This window comes from Mesoplodon densirostris, chromosome 1 (genome assembly GCF_025265405.1).
Source record: "Mesoplodon densirostris isolate mMesDen1 chromosome 1, mMesDen1 primary haplotype, whole genome shotgun sequence".
NCBI lineage: Eukaryota > Metazoa > Chordata > Mammalia > Artiodactyla > Ziphiidae > Mesoplodon > Mesoplodon densirostris.
The window spans coordinates 195034792-195058780 of NC_082661.1; the positions used below are offsets into that span (position 1 = coordinate 195034792).

Genomic DNA, 23989 nt, shown 5'->3' on the forward strand with positions numbered 1-23989 from the left:
AAACTCCTACTACTAAAATATAAGACAGATTTTAATTAACCAGACTCAATAAGAAATCAGACCATGTACCACCATCGGATTCAATTCAGAAGTTCCTTGTTTTGCATAGCTACAAATCCTCCAAGTATCAGGTAAGCCAGATGCTGAGCCAGAATTATGAATCCCATCTTTCATCCATTTTGGAGGAAGGCATCTAAAGATACCAGCATTCTGAGACAACTTAAACCATCCAGATCTGTGATTCTGTGAACTCTGATAAAAGAAACATTGTACTACGGATGTGAAGTATCATAAGATGGCATCTCTAGGTACTCTGATGAGGGAACTATTACTCCCAATTCAATTTGCTTTCAATTCAGTTTCTCAGGAGGTCACTCAGAAGGTCTGACATGAGTGTCATTTCTTTGTCATTGAAGAACATTATGCTGCTGGCTTGATCTGTTCATCCCTTGCTCCATCTACTTGGGTGTAGGTTAGCTGTAAATGAGGCACTTTTGGTCCAGGATCTGGCTGCTACAAGTGTTCTTCAGTTTGCCAGCTTTTATCCACACTTTTTTATCTGGTCTTGCAATTACAGGTGAGAGTCCCAGGTAGGGGTTAGTCTACCCGCTTAATATCTCCTTGTCACTTTGTTTACTCTGAATGTAATGGCTGGTCACTAAAATATAAAGATGAGTATAGCTTGACCTCTGTTTTTTTTTTTTGACCTCTGCTTTAGACAAAAACATACAAGAAATCTCTCTTAGCTCAGAGCTGATTCTTCTTAAGCATTTGTTATGTGCTAGGCACTGTACTAATCTCTTGACATGGGCTGTCCCATGATTTTTTACAATGACCCTGTCAACAGGAACTATTACTTTATACTTACGACTCAAATAAGAAAATGGAAACACAAGGAAGGGAAAGTATATACATCTAGAATGAAGTAAGGGTAGACGTTGAAGACATGTGGTCAACTCCAGCAGTCACAGCACAGCTTCTAAAAAGGATAAATTACATCGAGTACAAAGTAGCAGAAGTAGCAATGGAGCTATGCACTAGAGCTAAAGGAAGGGAAGTCTTGGGGATGGTTTCAAAATGGAGGAAGGTGAAATTTAAGCAATGCAGACTGGGACTGGGAGAGTGCCAGAACTATATATTTGAAGGTCAGAGGTGACCACCAAAGCAGGAGATTTTTTTCTCAATTTGGTATCCTCTCAGGGCAGGTTATAAACATGTGAGAAACACTGAAGGCAGGCCAAGAAAGAGGAGGCAGCTCACAGAACTGAGAGAGAGCAAGAAGCAGAGGGAAAGAACCAAAGATTCACAGAAAAAAATCAAAGAGGGAGAGAATTTCCAGGGCCTATTAAATTTTGCAATTGGGTCTTCATTATTATTTTCTTTTTTCTTTCTTTTTTTTTTTTTGCGGTACGCGGGCCTCTCACTGTTGTGGCCTCTCCCATTGCAGAGCACAGGCTCCGGACGCACAGGTTCAGCGGCCATGGCTCACGGGCCCAGCCGCTCCGCGGCATGTGGGATCCTCCCGGACTGGGGCACGAACCCGTGTCCCCTGCATCGGCAGGCGGACTCTCAACCGCTGCGCCACCAGGGAAGCCTGGGTCTTCATTATTAATCACAAAAGCTATTATGTTCTTTATGCCAGGCAAAGATCACACACACACGATCTCACATGAGTCTCACAACCAGCCTTGAAGTTTGTGTTATTATCTGCAGAACAGTTCCATGGGTGGCCAAGGGCAAAATCCAAACCACAAAGGGTTGAGAAGTGACTTAGTGGGGAGGATGTAGTCTGCATTTGGGATAAATTTGGAATGCAAAGAGATTGAGCCCCTACTGGAGGCTAGCCAGTGTGCCAGTCACTTTAGCACTGTCTTCTATTGTCATCCAAACAAAACTCTAAAAGGGATGTGTCCTTATTCACCTTCAAAGAAGAAAGGGAGACTTGGTCGCCCAATGTGATCCCACAGCCTATATTCTCTTCCATAAACCCCACTCTGTTCCCACCGAGGGAACAGACAGATACGCTGCTACAGACATTTACTGAGGCCTTTACTGCAACAGGCCAGGCACTGTGCTAAGAACATGTACCTGAATTGTCACACTGAAACTTCAGTTTAAACGCTAGTTTCTTAGAGAATGGACTTGAGGATACGGGGAGGGGGAAGGGTAAGCTGGGACAAAGTGAGAGAGTGACATGGACATATATACACTACCAAATGTAAAATAGATAGCTAGTGGGAAGCATCTGCATAGCACAGGGAGATCAGCTAGGTGCTCTGTGACCACCTAGAGATGTGGGATAGGGAGGGTGGGAGGGAGGGAGATGCAAGAGGGAAGAGATATGGGGACATATGTATATGTATAACTGATTCACTTTGTTATAAAGCAGAAACTGACACACCATTGTAAAGCAATTGTACTCTAATAAAGATGTTTAAAAAATAAATTAAATAAATGGTAGTTTCATTATTAATAGTGTGATGATTAATGGCTTGAGCCCAGGAATCAGACTGCCTGAGTTTGGAGCTCAGGTCTGCCATCTAGGAGTGTCTTTTTGCCTCAGTTTCCTCATCGGTAAAATGGGCTTTCTCATTAAAATCCTTTAAAGATAATACACTTGAAATCAAAAGAACAGCGAGTACCTACAGCGTGATAAGTGTGGGGTAAAATGTCAGTTAGCTAGTAGTTCAATCGCCATTTTACAGCCAGGAAAGACAGGGTGAGGAAGGATCTAAGAGGTGCTAACTCTGAGAGCCCACTCTGGATTCTGGCGTGTTCCAGAAGACTTTCCATTTCACCACCGCTCACAAGAATCCTCTTGAGGGGGAATTTGGGGGCGGGGGTTGTAGTGTGTTTGCTTGTTTATTTGTTTTAAGACGGGATTGACTCCACTCACACGTACTTTTCTCCTGGGGGCGGGGGGTGGTGGATGCAAGTGAAGATGCAGAAGAGAAGGAGCGATGATGGGTAAGCTCTCAGAGAGACAGGGAGAGATGGCAACCCGGCACAGGTGCAGGGTCCGCAACCTGGGTCTCGAGAGGCCCACGAAAGTTAGCGAGAATGGTGTTCACATCTTGATGTTGTTTGGAATCAGAGGCGAAAGTGTCCAGGAAGAAGTTTATTTTTCCTCTGCTCTCTTGTTGGCAGGGACATAGCCAATGTTCTTGCAGGGATTAAAAAAATAATACCCCGTCCCTCCTACCCTTTCCTTCTTCCTCGATCTTCTCCTTTCCCCCTCCTCTCCCCTACCACCCCCAGCCCTGCTTCCTCTTCTCTCCCTCCCCCTGCTGGTTTGCTGGTTACTTTCCCCTTCCCTTCTCTCCCGGCTATAGCGGGGTCCCAGCTGTCTGCGAGGGCGAGGGATACAGAGAGATTGGCTGCGGACTGTACAGATCAGCCAGAGAACGAAGGCACTCTCTCTCTCTCTCTCTCTCTCTCTCTGTTGCACACAACACACACACACACACACACACACACACACACACACACACACACACACACGCATACACTCAAAACTCGGACTGGCCGCACCGCGGCTGCTCCAATCCTTGCAAAAGGCGAGCGAGCGCCCTCAGGACCGCGGCGCTCAACCCCGCTCAGTCTCTGCGCCCGACCCGGCGCTAGTCCCCGTGCCCAGCGCGGCAACTTCGGCCGGGTGTTCCCAAAAATAAAGCGGGGAGGGAGAGTACAAACAGATCCGAAAACACCCCGGCCACACACGCCACGACTTCAGCTCTTTCTTGGGGTCCGAGTGGAGACTGCGCCGGCAGCGCCCTGCGCTCGTGAGGTCCGCGCCGCTGCCGGGGAAGAACCCACCTGCCGGTCCGCGATCGACCGGCGCAAAAAGTGGGGCTGGTCGCTGTCCTGCTCAGGAGCGTCCGGGCTCCGGGCGCCCTCGCCCAGCTCGTTGGGAGTTCAACCTTCCTCTCTGCCGCCGGCCCCGCGCGCCGCAGAGGGACCCCCCAGGACGCAGCAGCGGACGCGGACCTCGCTATGGCTGGGGCGCGCAGACTGCTCCATCTATGGCTGGGCTGCTTGTGCGTGAGCCTGGCGCACGGACAGAGACTCAAGCAGCATTTCCCGGAGCTCCGCGAGCCCGTGCCAGGCGACCGCACGGCAGGTGGTGGCCCAGACCCCCTCCCGCAGCCGCTCGACAAGGTGTCAGAGCACATGCTGCGGCTCTACGACAGGTACAGTGGCGGCGGCAGAGCCGAGGTGGCGCGGACACCGGGGTTCTCGGAGCGGGGCTCGCCCACTCTGTTCCCCCAGCCCCTGAGCGAGGGCAACACGGTTCGCAGCTTTCGAGCCGGAGCAGCAGGTGAGTGCCCGAGGCGCCCCCTTTCCGCGGTCCCGCCCCAGGTGTCTCCCGGGACCCCCACGGCTTCCTCGTCTGCCCTGTGTTACCTAGAGACCTTCCCTCGCTCTCCAGCTGCCCTCCGAGCCCCTCGGTCCTGTCACACTCCGCATCCCGCCTGTGAGTCAGCCCAATGGTAGAGTCCGAATTGAGAGGGAGAAGCGGAGAGAAGGGCGCCGAGCCCTGGAGGGGGTCGGCTGGAGGAAGTGCGTGAAAGAAGGGAAGGGGCTTCCCCCCCCCCGGGTCCTCCTGCCCTGGGTGTCTGGAGCTTTTCTGGGGTACCTTGTGCTGATGTTTCTTAAGTCGGTCAGCGGAAATTTCCTTGGACTGGGCTTTAGCCATATTTACCTAGAGGCAGATGTCATTTTATGCCAACCACGGGGGCACCAGAGAGAAAAGTCACACCTGAACTGGATGCCTTCCCTCGGGCTTTTAGACAGTCGCTTCTCCAGACCTTGCACCTCCTCTTAACTGGTGTCCTCTGTTACTAGATTTGACACTTTCTACTTGATAGTCCCTTGGTGGCAAACACACAAACTAAACCAGGTGCTTGGGTGTTTCGATTATTTAAAACCCATCTGGGCAAATAGGGGCCGTACCACCCACCCTGGGAGGAGCTGGGAGGGAGGGGAGCAGCCGTGGATGTAAACACCTCTTGGAATCCGCCGATGAAAATCTGCTCATCCCGTTTTTCAACACACAGATCACTGCGGACTGAAATTCATGGCTTAACAAGGTTTCTCCTGGCCCCTGCGGTGGAGCGAATAACTTATGCTAACAGCCTGCCTCCCTTGTGCTAACAGCTTGAGGGAAAGTTTCCTGGACACTAACTCGGTTTCTGTGCTTTGAGGATGCACCAGGCTTTTTTGTTCACTACATTCATGATAAAGGGACCTGTCTTCAGTGAACCGTTGAAAAATAGCCAAGAACTTCAAGTAAGGAGGCCATGCCTCATGCTCTATCAGTTCTGTCAGAATCACTAGAAAGAAATCTCCCAAAGCTTTGATATGTAGGACTCCTGGAAAAGAGGCACACAAAAGCATCCATCAAGGAAAGCCCTAGGTTGACACTGTAAATATACTCTAGAGCTCATAGGCATGATGACATTTACAATAAACGTGAATTATGCTTTCTAATGCAGAAGTCTTCAGCTATAGTCTGAGCTGAACCAGATTTCACTTTCTTCTTAAAACCACGAGCATGATCTATAAGGAGTTGGCCTTTGCTACAGAAACAGAAACCTGCTCTGGTTCATCCACAGTGTGTCAGCCACTTGAGAAGGCTGTCCTGACAGCTGACCACACCAGTGAATGTCCTGTTTACTTTAGTGCAACTCCAAGGGCAGAGCTCAAGGAAGAAGTAGTGTGGGAGAAACAAGGGTAGTTGGGTGGGCAAGGCAGGTGGCAATAATGAAGACACTTGAATCATTCTTATCTTGATATTCATTTTCTTGGTACAATTCCTAGGGAATAGCTGAGGTACCCAAAAGGTGAATAGCATTTTTGGTATCAGCAAGTTTCATTTTAGTATGAATCACGAGGTTTGGAGGTAGCACGTGAGTTTGTTTCATTCACACCTACTGTATAGTGTTTTTGTATGTTTGTTTTAGACTGAGGGAACCATGAGTGGGAGATGGATAAGGATTTGAATAACTCAGGCCTCATTTACTTTTTGGGTCCAACTCACTCCATGCATTATAATTTCAGAGTGTCCCTTATCAGCCTCTCTGTAGTCTTATACCATCAAATGATAAACTCTGATACAGAGGCCAGAAGTTCCCTTGAAATGATGAATTGCAGCTTGAAGCATATATACAAGGCTGCGTGCCCTGATAAGAAAAGTAATTCCTTTAACATCCTAGAGACTGTCTTAATGACTTATTCATCAAATGTAGACACTGGTTTTTGTGGAAGCTGAAGTGTCCTGTTACTACATTGGAGACTCCTGGAGAGACTGTTCGCCTTGGACCCCTTCCAAGAGTGTTTAGTTACTAACACACTAGAAGGACCTTATTATGAGGCAGTTCTGGCTTTAATAAGGCAGGGCTCCAGGAAGGTGCTAAGGCTTTCGTGTGTGTCTCTCTCCTTTATCCATAAGAGCATTTCTGTAACATCCTTCATCTTGTGACATATGTTCCGATGCAGGCGAAAGATGCTGTCTGCATTAATAAATTAGATATGTTTTCTAGTCCGTAGTGTTTAAGTTTCACAACGTATGGGCTTCTCCGTACCAAGGATGTTACAGATTTTAATGGAAGGTCAGGTGTGTGCTGTATCTATGGAGTGGCTGCTGTTCTGGCAGACTTTCCCAGTGCTTATTCAGGTTGAGTTATAGCCTTAGAGCCCTATTTGCTCCTTGGAACATACCTGATTAAAATTATTTATTGTTCTAAACCTAGAATATCTTTGGTTGAAATTTAGCTGCTGTGGTCTCCCTCTGATTACTTTCTACTTAAACCATTACTTGATGGTGGGTGGCATTCATCCTAAATACACTTTCTGCTAACCCTTTTCTCCTCCCTCAATGGTGTGCAGTTGGTGTGCCAAAACCGTAAGTTTGGAGAACTCATAAGTCTTTTTGTGATGTGTAAGGGTTTACATAAAGATATGTTTTATCTTTCCCTTTGTAAAATGTAATTTACAAAATTATTGATGACAGAGAAGTTCGGCTTTAGAAAAACACACCGTCTTAAAGGAAGACAAGAGGGATATGAAATCAACTTTTATTTTAATCTTAGTTTAAGTTGTCCTTGGCTTCTATGTAATAAAAAAAAAAGAGTATTTTACATGAAGTATTCTCCTGGCTTGATCCTTTAAGATACATACTTTGTGTTCATTAGTTTCTCATCATTTCCATAGTCACTTAATCTTATTTTTCTTAATCATAAATTTAACCTCTTTAGGGAAAGCAATTAGAGCACAGATGTTCTTATTAGGAAACTATCATTATTTTAATTTATGACATGTAACTACAAAAATGATTGCATTTCAGTGGATTTATGTCACCTTTAAAAAAAAATCACACAGACTTCATAGACAAAAAGAAAAGAAAATTGAGGAAAGTCAGACCCAAAAGTGAATATTTTCCTTCAGTGAGAAAGGGGAGAGTCTTTCCTACTATAACCAAAAGTCTTTAAAAATGAAGAATTATAAAGTGACATGTTTCTGAAGTGCAAGTTTAAAATATAAGGCTTTAGGAAAGATATAATTAAGGGCTAAACAATCGTTCCAATAGGAGCCAGTCCTGTAAAATTCATGGGCCAGTGGGAAAGCATCATTTTTGATGGATTTGATGGCAAAGGGATGTAATAACTTTATTAAAACACAGTTACCTTGAAATTCCTGGCACCTAGAAACTAGGCTTGAAATTAAAGAGTACTTAGATTATCTGATGTTTTTATTCCAAGAACAATAGTACATCTGGAGAGGGGGAGCTGGATGTGCAGCTGCTTTGAATTACACAATACTTTGAATACATGATAGCCCTTAATGAAGTTTTTACTGTAATAGGCAAGACAGCTTTACAATCTCTGACATTTAAAAATCCATAAAACCATGAATTCTTGATTATCTATGCTAATGGAAAAGAGAAAGAGAATGTATTACATAGAAAGTAATTTAAATTTAGCTTTTTAGTATAGTTAGACATACTCAAAGAGACCAAGAGACCACGAGGGTCAATGAAAAACATCCCCTAAGCAGATAATTCACTCAGGGAATATTTGTACATTAAAAATATATACATAATTAAGAATATATTAAAAGGGTTACAGACATTTTATCAAAGCAATGGAAATGTATAAGCACTTAATTGACCCGGTTCAGATTTTTCTAAAAATTAAATAGATATGTGGATGTCAAACCTGCTCTTAAGCATTTTGGGATTATACAATTTTGTTTTTGGAAGAGGATTTAAAGAAAGCAAGTCCAACCCCTTACTTAAATGGAAGAAGAAATGGGCATCATGATGTATTTGTCAGAGAGTTTTTCAAACATACTGAGCTCATCTCAAAACCTATGATTTCTAATCATCTTATTTTCTAGGAGAAGATTTTTTAAAAGAGGGTCTTTACAAAATGTTAACAGGTGTTACATAAAATTGCATTCCATGGTCAAATAAGTTTGGGAAAAATGATCAGTTTGCTTTGGGACCTTTCAGGTCCTTTAAATGCTGGTGGACCCTCTTAAGAGTGGATCACTTTCTCCCCAAGAGAGCATTTCAGAGAATTATGGTTCTAAGATATCTATTTGGGGAAACATTGGTTCAGAGCCTCCCTAATTTCTCAAGAAAGAAGGTATGCAAAATTCAAGTGAATATTATGACTGAAAACTGTCTCATTTCTCATTTGTTTATTCAGGATGTTTACTTACATTGTTAGCTTTTGGACTTGAGTCCAGTTGGCATTGTATAGTTGGCCCTCCACATCCCTGGTTACCAGGGATCCAACTACAGATTGAAAATATTTGAGGGGAAAAATTTCAGAAATTTCCCAAAGGCATAACTTGATTTTGCTGAATTATAAATACTCTAGAGATGGTTTAAAGTATACAAGATGATGTGGTAGGTTATATGCAGATACTATGCCATTTTATATAAGGGACTTAAACATCTGTGGATTTTGGTATCTTCAGGGGTCCTGCAACCAGTTTCCTGCAAATACCAAGGGCCAACTCTACCATCTCCCTGATTAAATATCTTAAACTTCTCTGAATGTAATTTTAGAGTTTCTGTCATTAAATTTTATTTTGCCTGTTTCCCTATGAATTCTCCTTCATTGTTTTCTTCTATAAGATTAATATTTATTTTTACATCTAATCTGGTATTATTCTTTTAAAAGAAAAGCTACTTTATTTGTGGAAAGATTCGCTAGAGATCATGCACATCACTTCTTTAATGTTTTACCACAATTAATCCTTAGTTATAGACACCTATCAAATCTCTTATATAATCCCAATTTGTTTGCTGTATTTATTGGATATAATAAAGCTCATACCTATCAAAAAGCCTAGTGAAAATTATTGAGCAACTTTGTATATACTTTGTATTTGCTATTCAGGATTTTTGTGCTCCTACATCAGAAATTTTCTCCTAAAATTTTAATGGTTTTCTCATATATCCAATGTGTATACCCTAGTAATAGTACCTTAATAACTTTATTTCAGTGGTATGGTGGAAAGAAGTTTGGCTTCACAAATAGTCTCTATTTGAACTTTCCTATGCCAAGTTTCAATTCAGAATGAATTTTTAGGATTATGTTACAAACACATGAAAATAGAATTTTGTAATGGAAACACTGACATAAGATTAGTCAAGTGACACAAGTATACCAGGATAATATCTACTTTGGACCATAGTAAACCATGGCAGTGACCGAAGAGCCCTCATCTATGGAATATATTTAAAAATCCATAAATTTGCTAGTCTATTCATATGTTAGTAGTGGCTGTGTCCTAGAATATTTTCAGGGATGATATTATTAAAGGCATGAATGTCTCTTTATTCATCTGAAACATCGGCATGTAAGTCATAAGCCAATTGACCATGGGGTTTTATTGACTCCTTCAATGATCTACCTTCCTTTATGACCCATCGTTTCTTGGCAATAGAACCACAGTAAATGCAGTGCCTTGATTTTATTTAGCCACACTGTAAATAAAAGTGTTTGGACAAACAGATCCTACTGTATTACCAACTTCAATATGTTCTTCCTTTATTGAGTGAGTAAATATTAAATATTCCTATTAAATTTTATAGTAAGTGTTAAATATTCCTTTTATAAAATAATTGCATCCAATAGCTTTAGAAATGAAAGCTTCTTTGCCCAGTCCTCTGATTTTACAATTAAAACTATTGAGGCCCAACATGATCTTCTTTGCTTTTCCTTCAAAGGAAATTTTAATTTAATTGCATGGAATTAATCTAAAGATTGTTTGAATTGAGTATAATTTGCTGCACTTAAGCATGAGTTAAGATAAACGGTTTTCAAGAAGAGAATAAATTCCTAGAGTTTCAGTTTTTCTATTTCTTGAGGCTAAGCATTAAGAGATCTAAATGCTAATCTTGGCTGAATTGCTAATTAATAAAGTTATCTAATATTGCTAGGCCTAGTGTTGACATCTATCAAATGGCTTAAGTCACACCTACTGTACTAGTCTCACAGAAAGATGGTGCAACTTAATTGAAAAAAATTGAGTGTGAAAATGCATTAAAAGTTTGGAAGCCCTATATAAATGAGGTATTCTTAATATCTGGAGATATTGTTTCTCTCTAGCTTCCCACAAAACCTTAAACCTACATAAAATATTAATAATTGCAATTGTTTGTAGCATAAAGGATATATCTGGGTAGCAATGTAAATACGAAGCGGTAGTAGTCCTCTTATAATACAGTCTATGCTATGCCAAACCTACATTCAAGAAATTACTGTTTCTGTCCTGACCTTGGTGGCTGCATGCAGCAGAGTTGCACCTTTTTATAGTGATTTCTTGAAGTTAGTTTTTCTCAAAGTATGGTCCCTGGATTGGCAGCAGCAACATCACCCAGGAATTGTTAGAAATTCTCCAGCCCACCCAAACCATCTGAATCGTACTCTGAGCTTGGGGCACAGAAATCTCTGTTTTCACAGGCCATCAAGGTGATTCTGATGCATGTTTGAGACACTCTGTTCTAAGCTCATGTCTCTGGAGTTTTGAGTATCTTATAACCAGCGTCTGAAATCTAGGATTGATTAACGTTCTAGTTCTGGTCTCATCTGGCCCTTTTAGTGGGCCTTTCCCCCAGACAAATGGTTTATTAATTTATGTAAGGGTAACTTTCTTTCACTTTGGAAGGTATATTAATGTCTTTATGACAGTTTTACCCTGGGGAGGAGTTCAAAAGTAAGTTGATAAAGACGTCTTACTCTTCTTTCACAGCTGCAGAGAGTTTGGGACCTGATAGGGTTGCTAGAAAGAGGATGATGGGGCAGGGGCCAAGTCTCTGGAGGGCAAAGAGCATATCTCATTTCATGCTTGTATTCTGAAGGCCTGGCATAGTTTGCCACACAGTAGTCACTCAGTAAATATTTCAGTTGACCTGAATTAGATGTTCAGAGGACTAGATAAGAAAAAATAGTAGAAAAGCTGTTTGCCAGGCAAAGGATCCTTTAAAAATAAACTTGCCATGAAAGAATTCCCCACAAGGCACTTTACCACATATACATTGAATGGCAAAACTATTCTATTTTATATACCACTGTTCTTGTAATGCTTCTTTTCTGATGAACTGAAACTCCAACTGTACTTATCCCCAAGAAGGCCTTTTGCTGACTTGAAAGTTTTTTCACTTGAAAGCTTTTTCACTTTAATGTGAAGTAGGAAACACTTTAGAATCTGGTAAGTTTATACCATTGCTCATTCAACAAATTTGACAAGTATTTTTCAGGATATCAATGCTCCAGACTGTGCAAAGAACTAGGAGTTCAAAACTTTAGCTGGACATGGGTCTACCCTCTGAGAGCTCACAGTCTAGGAATGCCCTTGGGTGGAGGCTAAGAGCAGATAAAATGATTAGTGAACATTTTGCTGTTTTAGAAAAACATACACTATACCATCTTTGGCCATGTTTTACTTTGGACATAGAGAATGGTTGTTTTGAGATCCCACAAAAGTCAGTCATTTGACTGGAACCCTGCAAGAAAAATCACATTCTGACTTTGTGTTCTATTTAGAATGTCTCCATCTCACCTTTGCCCGGAAACAGAAGGTGGCATAGAGGAAATGCAGCCTTGACTTCATAATCTACAGCAAATATTCAGCCAGTGACCTTGGGCATATATGGCCCTGTCCTAGGCACCCCTGCATTTCTAGCAGCTGTGCTTTGTTTGGAGAAAGAGGTGGAAAAAAAGAGTTGTTCTTAGTTACATATTTTCTGTATGACTAAAATGTTTTCCCTGCTTCCTGGGGATTTAACAAATCATCAAGATTTCATTTAGTCTATTTGTTTTAAAATCAGACTTTACATAGAAAGCTTTCCATTGTATATTCTATTTCCCTTTGAAAACGTTCTGTGTGGGCCAGCACGAAGGGGACCTTCCACTCACCACTCCCTGGGCACTGCCTCGGCTGCTCCCTGAGAGGAATTGAACTGTCGCAATAGTACAGCTGGTCCCAAGTCACAGTATCCTTGTTGAGCCCTTGGTTTCATGAGGTGCAAGTGCTTTCTTTTCAGATGAAAACAGAAACAGATCTTCTACCTTTATCTAATAACCAAACTCCTAAAAAAGTCCATATAGGTAGTCCAAGACCTGGGTTCCTCTCCAAAATCAATGCTCACCAGCTGGCTGGCTTTTACGGTCCTTCATTTTTACATTTCTACAATGAATAGGTTGGACTAAATCTGTTTATTCACAAAAGAAGCATTTATTGAGCACCGCTTAAGAGTTAAGCTCCATGCTTGGGACTGAAGAGTCTGATGTAATTACTACAGAGCCTTGTCTTTACGGAATTTATGGTCTTAGGAAGGAATAACAATATAATGAAAATAGTAATAGAGGAGGGGTCTGAACCGAAGGAGTGGGTTGTCGTGACAAGCTTGCCTCTGCTTTGCCTTAAAAATCGAATCTGGATAATAATCAAGGAGAACTATGTTGGGTGAAAGCATTTCAGGGAGAAGTGGCAGTAGCCGCAAAGTCCTAACAGATGTGCAAAGGAAAGTATGGCTTGTTCTGAAACTCACCTGACTTCTATACCCCTTTCCAATTCACAGGTATTATGACTCTAGAAAATTCAGAATAAGATTATCATGCCAATGGCCCATCCTAACTAGACCACAGTAGACGTATGTATTCTCAGCAAGGAAAATCCAAGCCTGTGCTAGTGCCAGCAAACAGTAAGAAAACAGCACCACCTATTGGTAGTTATATTTTGGCATCAAAAAAAGTTTCCTTAGGAAGAGCTGGAAATATAGCCTATCGTAGTTCCTTGCAAGGGATCTGAGAGGTTATCTAGTTCACTTTTCACACCTTCCCTACCATAAAGAGATCCTCCTGTAATAGTCTTGAATTATGACCATCTCTCTTCTGTCTGCCTGGTCCCACAGGGGTCTCACCCTCAGGCTAGACACTTAGAAAGTCATTACTTAATGTTGACCTTGATTCTGGTTCCATTCAGCTATCACCTTAAGACTTAATTCTCATCTTTGACACTGACAAGAAAAACCCTGATCTCTCTGTAGCCCCTCAAATATTTGCAGACAATTCTCACGTCACTGATTAACCTTTTTTTCTTCTTCTTCCAGAGCAGGTATTCTCTATTTAACTCAAATTTGTAAGAAATAACTTTAAGACCAACATCTTGGTTACTTTCCTAGTTGCTCTCTTTTATATCAATAAACTAGTTAAAATGAGAGCACCCAGAATTAAGCATGCAACCCTAGGTAGGATTGGATTGGAGTGGCACAGTTCCGTTCTCTAATACCTGAAGACTACCAACAGCCTAAAAATACATAAACTATTGTTTTGTAACCTGATAACATCTGCCATTGCTTTTTAATATTATTATTATATGTTTGTTCTTATTAACCAGAAAGTATACCTCCGTTTCCGGATTCATCGATTCCAAATAGGTAAGTATCGGAATATTTCAGAAGAATAGAAAAAGTGAACACGAAAGCATTTTTCATTCACTGATATTTCAACATAGATATCTTCTTCACAGATAAGTCTGGTACTCATGGGGAAGAGAGAGAAGGCTACTGCAAAACTCCTGTTGTTAAGTATACGAGAAGATACTTTTTTGAAAAAAATTAATATAAAATCTAAAAAAGCATGAGAGTAATTGCATAGATATTATTACCACATATTTCAACTTGCAGGGAGGTATTTATCTTATCTTATATACTCTACTGCACTCATCTACTCAACTCCATGCAGCTCTCTCACTACTCTTTTTGTCCATTTATCAAGACTAAGTATTTGTTGACTTGTTTTAGGAAAAAGAGCATTGACTTGCACGGAAATGAAATACGTAAAGTCAGAGAAGGCGAAAATAAAGTATGGGTTAAAGAAATCAAGGAATGTTTTGTGGAACTGTTGAGACTTCTAGCTCATTTTTTTTAAAGACATGGGGAGGACGGAGATCTAGGACAGGCAGAGGTAATGCGTCTCCTCATCTGGGTGGAAATAGCAAAGTCATCGAGTGCTATGCATCATACAACACCTTTAGTTAAGAGCTAAATGTGAATTGGCCATTCCTTTTCTGAATTTCGGCAGTTTAGGTGTCTGTAAGGACTTCGAATAACTACGTTAGTCTGGGATATTTTTCTAAGTTTCCATTAAACATTGGAAATATTACTTATGCAAAATCTTCCAGATGTCCAGCACTGCTTGTGACTAGAATGTGCTGCTTTTATCTCCTCCCCAACACTCCTTTTCCCTCTATTTTTTTTTTTTTTTTTTTTTTTTTTTTGCGGTATGCGAGCCTCTCACTGTTGTGGCCTCTCCCGTTGCGGAGCACAGGCTCTGGATGCGCAGGCTCAGTGGCCATGGCTCACGGGCCCAGCCGCTCCGCGGCATGTGGGATCCTCCCAGACCGGGGCACGAACCCGTGTCCCCTGCATCGGCAGGCGGACTCTCAACCACTGCGCCACCAGGGAAGCCCTCAATTTTTTTTAATTGAAGTATAGTTGATTTACAATGCCATGTTAGTCTCAGGTATACAGCAAAGTGATTCAGTTATATATATATATATATATATATATATATATATATATATATATATATATATATATATATATATATATATTCTTTTTCAGATTCTTTTACCTTATAGGTTATTGCAAAATATTGAGTGTAGTTCCCTGTACAGTAGCTCCTTGCTGGTTATCTATTTTATATATAGTAGTGTGTATCTGTTAATCCCAAATTCCTAATTTATCCCTCCCCACTTTCCTCTTTGGTAACCATAAGTTTGTTTTCTATGTCTGTGGGTCTATTGCTATTTTGTATATAAGCACATTTATATTGTTCTTTTTTTTTAGATTCCAAATGTAAGCGATATCATATATTTGTCTTTCTCTCCTCATTCTTAAAAGTCTGGTTAAAGGTTACATCTTCCCCATATGTCCCTCTTCCCCATACATGGTGAAAGTTCATTGCTCCCTCCTTTGTACTCCAAAAGCATAGTTAACACCTTTGACGGAAAGTAGCATCATCATGGCGTAGCTACCTGCATATTAATCTTTTCCCCTTGTCCTGGTGTGGACAGCAGTGGCCATTGGGCAGCCCTGGGACCCAGCCAAGGGTCCAGCACCTAATAGGTGTTCAATTCATATTTGTTAAAGTAAAACATTTGTTTTGCTTTAGTTCCTGTTCTTTGTTGGTTGTAGTGGTTGTATATGTGTAATACACAAATAAGACAATTGAAGCTATGTGTATAATTGCTTTGCCATAAAGCACTGTTGTTCAACTGCCCATCTAACTATATTTTAGAGCAGTTTACTGGTCTTAGACTTTTGATTGCAGGTTGAAGTGATTAGCTACAGCTAGAGGGAAAATTTAAAAGTATTCACCAAAATTATCTTAATATAATGTCCTTAATAAAGGAAGTTGTATTGCATTCCAAGAAAATAATCTTTTGCTCAATTTACATTTTGGTTTGCATATTCATGTTTAGCAAATTCTTAATTCTTCATCGCCTTTGAAAAATAATGCCTTTTTTCTTTCCTTTTGGACTATATGACCACAAAAATGGTGGTCATTCCACTGTGCAAGAGAAATTTACTTTGAACCACAGATGTGAACCACATATGTATTTAAAAATTTTAGTAGCCACATTAAAAAATATGAGAAGCGAAAAGAGAAATTAATTTCAATAATATATTACATTTTAAATGTTCTTCACCCACACCAACAAGCAATTCTTGAACACCAGCAGGGGGTCTGAGAATTCAACTGAATTCTGCCACCATCTACCCAAAGACAACATCAAATTCCCTAGGTAAAGGGCTCAGTCCCACAAGACTGTCCTCCACTTCAGATGCCAGTCCCAAACCCAGGTTGTTTCCTGTGCTTCTGACCAAACTAGCTACAGTTTGGAGTTTCCCACAACCTCCTCCTTGGGTTTGGTTAATTTGCTAGAGTGGCTCACAGAACTCAGGAAAGCCATTTACTCACTAGATTACCAGTTTAGTATAAAAAAGATATAACTCAGGAGCAGCCAGATAAAAGAGATGCAGAGGGCAAGGTAGGGGAAAGGGCTTGGAGATTCCATGCCCTCTCTAGGCATTCCACTCTCCCAAATCTCCATTTTGTTCACCAACCCAGAAGCTCTCCAAACCTTGTTTTTTAAAATTTTTATGGAGGCTTGGTTACCAAGTCCAAGTTTGCTCTGCTCGCAACAGGACAGGACAAAGAATTGGAGACGAGGTGTTGAGTCAAGGAATACAATGTTATTTGGAAAGCCGAGAAGATGGCAGACTAGTGTCTCTGAAAAACCATCTTATCAGGGTTTGGATGCCAGTTTCTTTTAGAGCACAGAGAGGGGGAGGAGATAAGGAAGTAAAGTAAAAAGGCCATAAGTTTTGCAAATATCCCCTGGAATGGCCAGCCTTGGGGAGGGGGTGTGTTAAGTTCTTCTTTCTTGATGCCATCCTCAGGTGGGCAGGGTCCAGATGTTTCCCTGAACAAAGGCACTTTGGTTTAACATTCAGACAGAGGGGCAGGGTTCCCTGAGGCAGGCCATTATGTATAGACAGTATCCTTTCAGTGAACAAAAGCAGCAGAAAGCAAAGGTTAAAGTAAAAGAAACAGATCCAGTATGTAGTCACATTTGGCTCTTCCCTGTTACAGCTTCATTCTGTAGGCATGGCTGATTAAATCATTGGCCATTGGTGATTAATTCAACCCGCAGCCCCTCTCCCCACCCCAGAGGTGGGGATTAGAGCTGAAAGTTCAAACCCCCAATCACAAGGTTGGTTCCCAGGCAACCAGACCCCATTCTTAGGTGACCTCCAAAAGTCGCCTCATTAACATAACAAAGGACACCTTATGGCTCTCATCACTTAGGAAATTCCTAGAGTTTTCAGAGTTCTAGACCAGCAATGGAGACGAAGACCAAATATGTATTCCTTATTATAAATCATAGTATCACAACATTTAACCCAGTGTATCCAAATATTATGATTTCAACACATAATCAATATAAAATATATTAATGTGATATTTTATACTAAGGCTTCAAAATACAGTGTGTATTTTACACTTACGGCACATCTCAATTCAAACTTAAGTGACTAGTTGCTATCATAGTGGACATTGCAGGTCTAGTTAGCTAACATTCATTGAGTTTTTTCCTAAGGGCTATGTGCATTACCTGCATTCTTTCAATTAATTCTCACAATAACTCTGCCATTGATACTATTGGGTTCATTTTACAGGTGAACAAACTGAGACTTGAAGAGTTTAGGTAATTTGCCTGAGTACAGCTATTGGGTGTGGTGGAGCTGAGGCTGGGCCATAGGGCTTTGACTTCAAACGAAGGCACTGAGTTAAAATTAAAGCCATCAGAAGAGGCAGTATGGCGAGTTCCGTGACATTTATGAGACGATATTGAAGATTAGACACAAGGTGAAGGCTGGTTAACAACAGGGCACAAGGTGTCTGGAAACATGTGTGAAAGAAGGAAATATTTTGAAGCAAAATGTAGGGGAAAGGAGTAGGATTGGTTTCCCCAATAAGACACCACCACCCACATCCTTCAGAGTTCATTTCTTCCCTGCGTGTGTTCCTTTGGCAACCATCTGATTGCCACATACTTCGAACAGAGTGACTTCTCTTCCTTCCATTTAAAACTTCCATCTGGGTAAAAGTACACGCTCTTTGAATGTATGAATTAAAAGTATGAATTAAAGCTAGAGTCTGAACAAGCCTGATGCCATGGCTTTGTTATAAAGTTCTGTAAAATATTATCTTGGTGTCATGGATTATACAAACATTCACAAATGGCAGTTTACTCCTTTTCCCTCACACAATGTTAGAAATGAGTAAAATATGTTTCCCACTGCACTTCCCTTATAAATGGGGATTCAATGAACTCATTTTAAGTTTCCAGATCTTTATAAAAATGTTTTATGTTTACTAAAATATGTTTTTGATCAAGAGCATAATTTCACGATTGCATGTATGTTTCTGAAACAAATATGTATATGAAACTAGTGTATGGAGGAGGGTCCAGGCTCTGGTGATCGATCCCAGGACAGGGGATTCTTGAGCCTAAGCTCAGCCTTACCATTAGCTCATTAGATGATCTCAAGAACAGGAACCAATTTCTGCCCTTACTAATCAATCGCCCATTCTGTTACTCTCTCTCATTTCTGCATCTGAAGACTTGGAAATACAAATTGCCCAGTTTCAATAAATTTGTCGCACTCTACAGAAGCAACTTAACACTTATATTCATGTAATTACATAAACTTTAGACAAGCTCCACAACAGCACTCATTCTTCATGACACTTTGAATGTGTGACTCATTTTTCAGATGTTATCTGAAGATGGAGGTACATGGTCTTGCTTAACCACCCTCATCCTGCACCCTTAACTTTGTGAGGAAGATAGAAGAAGGGGTAATCCCTGTATTATGGTTAACACCAGCATGAACAACAATAATAATTTATACTCGAGAAACACTTACTGGACCCTTTATGAACTGATTTACACACATCTCATTTAATTCTGATGACAGGAGTATTATTCCACTTAATGAATGAGAACACTAGTTACGTAGTTAATAAGTGGCTGAGTTATATAGTTACATAGTTACATAGTTAATAAGTGGCTGAGCCAGGATTTGAATCAAAGTGAATTTACTTCCACCAATGCTTGTAACCAGTAGGCTAGATGCTGCTTCAGATAAGATGTTATCATGACACTGTGCCAAAATTATAGCAATAGTTCTTGGCAGTCTCATAATTAAAAGCCAGAACTCTCAGCTCTCATACCACTAAGTTTACAAGTGTGTTTCAGTAAAGGAAAGAGAAAATTAGTAAAAAATGGCTGATTCTTGCCTTCATCTTCATCCAGTTTATAAAACTACTCCTTTTGTTTAATTGTGGTGAAAATTACATAATTTAAGTATAGCTATTTTTAAGTGAACAACTCAAGGTCATTTGATACCTTCACAGTGTTATGCAACCACCAGGTTTATCTAGTTCCAAAATATTTCTATAATCCCAAAGTAAAACCCCCTACCCATTAAGCAATTTCTCCACATTCAGCCCCTGGCAAACACTAGTCTGCATTCTGTCTCTATGGATTTACCTGTTCTGGATATTTCACATAAATGGAATTGTACAACATGGGACATTTTGTGTCTGACTTCTTTCATTTAGCACAATGTTTTCAAGGTTCATCCACATTGGAGTATTATCAGTCCCTCATTCCTTTTTATGGCTGAATAATGTTCCATTATATGACTATACCACATTTATTTATCCATTCACCCATTGATGGACATTGAGTTGTTTCTAACTTTTGGCTGTTGTGAAGAGTAGTGCTGCTATAAACGTGCATGTACGTGAACTTGTTTGAACACCTGTTTTCAATTCTTTTGGGTTTATAACTGGGGTAGAATTGCAGGGTCATGTGATATTTCTATGTTTAACTTTGAGGAATTGTCAAACTGTTTTCCACAGCAGCTGAACTATTTTACATTATAGCCAGCAATGTAAAAGTGTTCCAATTTCTCCACATCCTCACTAACACTTGTTATCTTGTTTTTCTTATTATAGCCAGTCTAGTATATGTCAAATGGTACATCATTTTGGTTTTGATTTACATTTTTCTGATGACTAATGATGTTGAGTATCTTTTCATGTGCTTGTTGGCTATTTGTATATCTTCTTTGGAGAAATGTCTATTTGATTCCTTTGCTCATTTTTTATTGGTTTGTTTGTCTTTTTGTTTTGAGTTGTAAGGGCTATTTTTATATTCTGGGTCCTAGATTTTATCATATATATGATTTGAAAATATTTTCTCCATTCTGTAGGTTGTACAGACTTTCTTGATAATGTCTTTTTTTTTTTTTTTTGCGGTACACAGGCCTCTCACTGTTGTAGCCTCTCCTGTTGCAGAGCACAGGCTCTGGACGTGCAGGCTCAGCAGCCAAGGCTCACGGGCCCAGCCGCTCTGCAGCATGTGGGATCTTCCCGGACCGGGGCACAAACCCGTGTCCCCTGCATCAGCAGGCAGACTTTCAACCACTGACCCACCAGGGAAGCCCGATAATGTCTTTTGATGCACATAATTTTAAGTTTTGATGAAGTCCAGTTTACCTATTTTATGGATTTATCTACTTTTTTGATTTATATGTTATTTTCTTTTCTTACTTGCACTTTGGGTGTCATATATAAAAATCCACTGTCAAATCCAAAGCCATGAAGATTTTACCCCTATGTTTTCTTCTAAGAATTTTATGATTTTAGTGCTTATATTTAGGTCATTCGTTCATTTTGAGTTAATTTTTGTATAGATGTGAGGTAGGGGTCATGTTTACTCCTGTTTACTTTCTTTTTTTTTTTTTCTTCCTAGGAGCCCTTGAAAACGAGAAACTGCATATTTTTAACCTGACGTCTCTAACCAAATCTGAAAACATTTTATCTGCCACACTGTATTTCTATATTGGAGAGCTAATAAATATCAGCCTGAGTTGTCCTGTGTCCCAAGGATGCTTACATCATACCCAAAGGAAACACATTCAGATTGAGCTCTCTACATGGATCCTCAAATCCACCGGAAACCAAAGTCAACTCCTGGGTCATCTTTCAGTAGATGGAGTGAAACTTCATCGAGATTTTGTTTCCTGGTTGTCTAAAGACATCACTCAACTTTTGCGGAAAGCCAAGGAAAATGAAGAGTTCCTCATAGGATTTAACATTACTTCCAAAGGCCACCAGCTGCCAAAGAACTTAACACCCTTTCCTGAGCCTTATATCTTGGTGTATGCCAATGATATTGCGATTTCTGAGCCCGAGAGTGTGGTATCAAGCTTGCAAGGACACTGGAATTTCCCCACTGGAGCTGTGCCCAAACTGGATAGCCATATCAGGGCTGCCCTTTCTACTGAACGGAGGAAGAAGCGCTCTGCTGGGGTCCTGCTGCCTCTGCAGAACAATGAGCTTCCTGGGGCAGAATATCGGTATAAGGAGGATGGGGTATGGGAGGAGAGAAAACCTTACAAGACTCTTCAGACTCAGCCCCCTGAAAAGAGTAAGAACAAAAAGAAACAGAGAAAGGGACCTCACCAGAAGAGCCAGACACTCCAGTTTGATGAACAGACCCTGAAGAAGGCAAGAAGAAAGCAATGGATTGAACCTCGCAATTGTGCCAGGCGGTACCTTAAAGTGGACTTTGCAGATATTGGCTGGAGTGAATGGATTATCTCCCCCAAGTCCTTTGATGCCTATTATTGCTCCGGAGCATGCCAGTTCCCCATGCCAAAGGTAGCCATTGTTCTTTGTCCTGTCCTTCCTATTTCCACAGAGTAGAAAGGCACAAGTTGAGTGTGTGTTTTCATTTACAGAATCCATCTGGACCTTTATTCTTGCATTCTAAAGTGTAATAGGTAACATGGTTATGCTTGGTTTTTCTTTAATGGTTGTTAAAGTAATTTGAAGTCAATATTGGTATGAAGAAGGACATGAGGAAAAATATGTATGTGTAAAACATGTTTTTTGCATTGTTTCCAAACACAGTGCATATTCAGCTACCTGGTCACATGTGAATCTGTGCCGGTCCACAACAAGCAAGCCCCAAATGGTAGAAGGCTGATCTTTGAGGGAGTATTCAGGGAATGAGTGAATGTCATGAGAGCAAAAGGAAGGACTAATTGGACTGATGCCCTGATTCAGAACATCTTTTGATAGTCTCTTGTGAGATGAATTGTCATCATGGGGCTTAGGACCAGGGTTGGGCTAGGAAAACTTACCTCATGAAATCCACCAGATGCTTATATCATTTGCTTCTCTGATAAATATCAGAACAGGAGTCAGAATAGGGGACAATGACTCTGTAGACTTCTAAGACTCATTTCAACCAGTCAGAGCTTACCTGTGCCTCTTCCCAAATCAATGGACTGAACTTCATCCTATCAGTACTCAGAATCCTGACAGATATATTCTCAGAAGCCTTCCCAATCCCACCTCCATCTTGCACAGCAAGTCCGAGTGACTGTTCTTTTCGAATTTAGAGTTAATAAAACATATTTGTACCCCTTTGCCTTCCGTTAAGCTTATTGCTGCACTTTCATTCTTAGCTTGTAACAATTTGAATTATACAGTGAAAAGTGTTCCTAGAAATAGAATTCAGGGAAAGAATAAGAGTGTTTATTTGTTTCATTTTGTTTTTGTTTGTTTGTTTGTTGCAAAACTTGAGGTGAATCAACTTCTGCTATTGTATGTTGATGGAGGAAAAAAATTCTTTGCCTCAAAAAGTGACCAACTTCTGCTTACAGATCTTTAAAGCAGCTTGTTCATGTTACAGGCCTGTGATCATGGGATGCTAAGGGCCACCCATAAAGCAAAGGGCCGACTGAAAAAGACCAGGTCAGCCTCAGGGCCAGGACCTTGACTGAAATCCCATTTTCCTGTTACAATGTCTCAGGAGGATGAGCTTTCTACATTTTCTAGACCTTGTGAATTCCGTGTTTTGTCAACGCAAACACAGAGTAAGCATTATATACATTTATAATGACATAAACTGCCTTATCTTGTCTAAATATTTATAAAGGACATTTTACTGATCAAACGAAACTTGGTCAAACTGGGATAGCATTTAAAACACACAACAAATATGCCAAATATAACAGGCAGTGATGAATCTTTATTTTACAATGTGGCTTGCTTTGTAGTATTGAGAGGCAGAAATGGATTCAAACTGTCTCTAAACCTGGGATGACTGATTTTAAGTGGGTCTCTGAGTCTTCCAAATAATTCCTCTCACTCTCATAAACTGTGGTTTCTTTTAGGTAGCCTGGGGAAGGAGTTTCCCTCTTTCCTCTTGACTCCAGATTTTAAGACCCAGGGAGCCATGATAACATGGAGATACTTAGTCAGTTAGCTTACCTGGCCTGGTCTCCACATTACCCCAATTTGCCTCTCCCACTTCCTGTTGGCTCCGCCTGCTTTTCCTGTTCAAAAAACTTGCTTCCATAGATCTTCATCATGGCTCTCAGTGATCTAAAGAGTAATAATTCAAAAACTTATGAGGGTTAAGTTAAGAATAGAAGAGATAAGTTTAAGGAAAGAAGTGTGGTAGTGCAACAGAATGATTAAATGTGCATGCTCGATCATAGCTGGGGTTCTTAACCTTATGATGCCTGCAATTTGCCTCAGGATCTTGTTAATCTGTAGGTTCTGATCCAGTGGTTCTGAGGGTCAAGGTTAATATTCTGCATATCTCACAAACCCCTAGATGTTGCTGATGCTACTGGTCCACACATCGTACTTTGAGTCATCAAATCATTTTGCCTTAAAACTTGGTTCCACTTCTTACCAGCTTTGTGGGGGTTTTTTTGTTTTGTTTTGCTGTCGTTTTTGTTTTTTGCTTGGGGGGAGCTACTCAAACTTTCTGTATGTTAGTTTTCTCATCTTTGAAACAGGTACCA

General features: G+C 40.6%; 1 protein-coding gene across 1 annotated transcript in view; it reads left to right on the forward strand.

The window, feature by feature from the left end:
- Positions 1-3420: 3420 nt before the first annotated feature.
- Positions 3421-23989, forward strand: part of BMP3 (bone morphogenetic protein 3) — a 28688-nt gene continuing 8119 nt past the window's right edge. Inside the window, exons 1-2 of the mRNA XM_060113769.1 lie at positions 3421-4318; positions 20917-21827. Coding sequence (XP_059969752.1) covers positions 3994-4318; positions 20917-21827 — 1236 coding nt within the window. The 5' untranslated portion in view covers positions 3421-3993. The remainder of the gene's footprint in view (positions 4319-20916; positions 21828-23989) is intronic.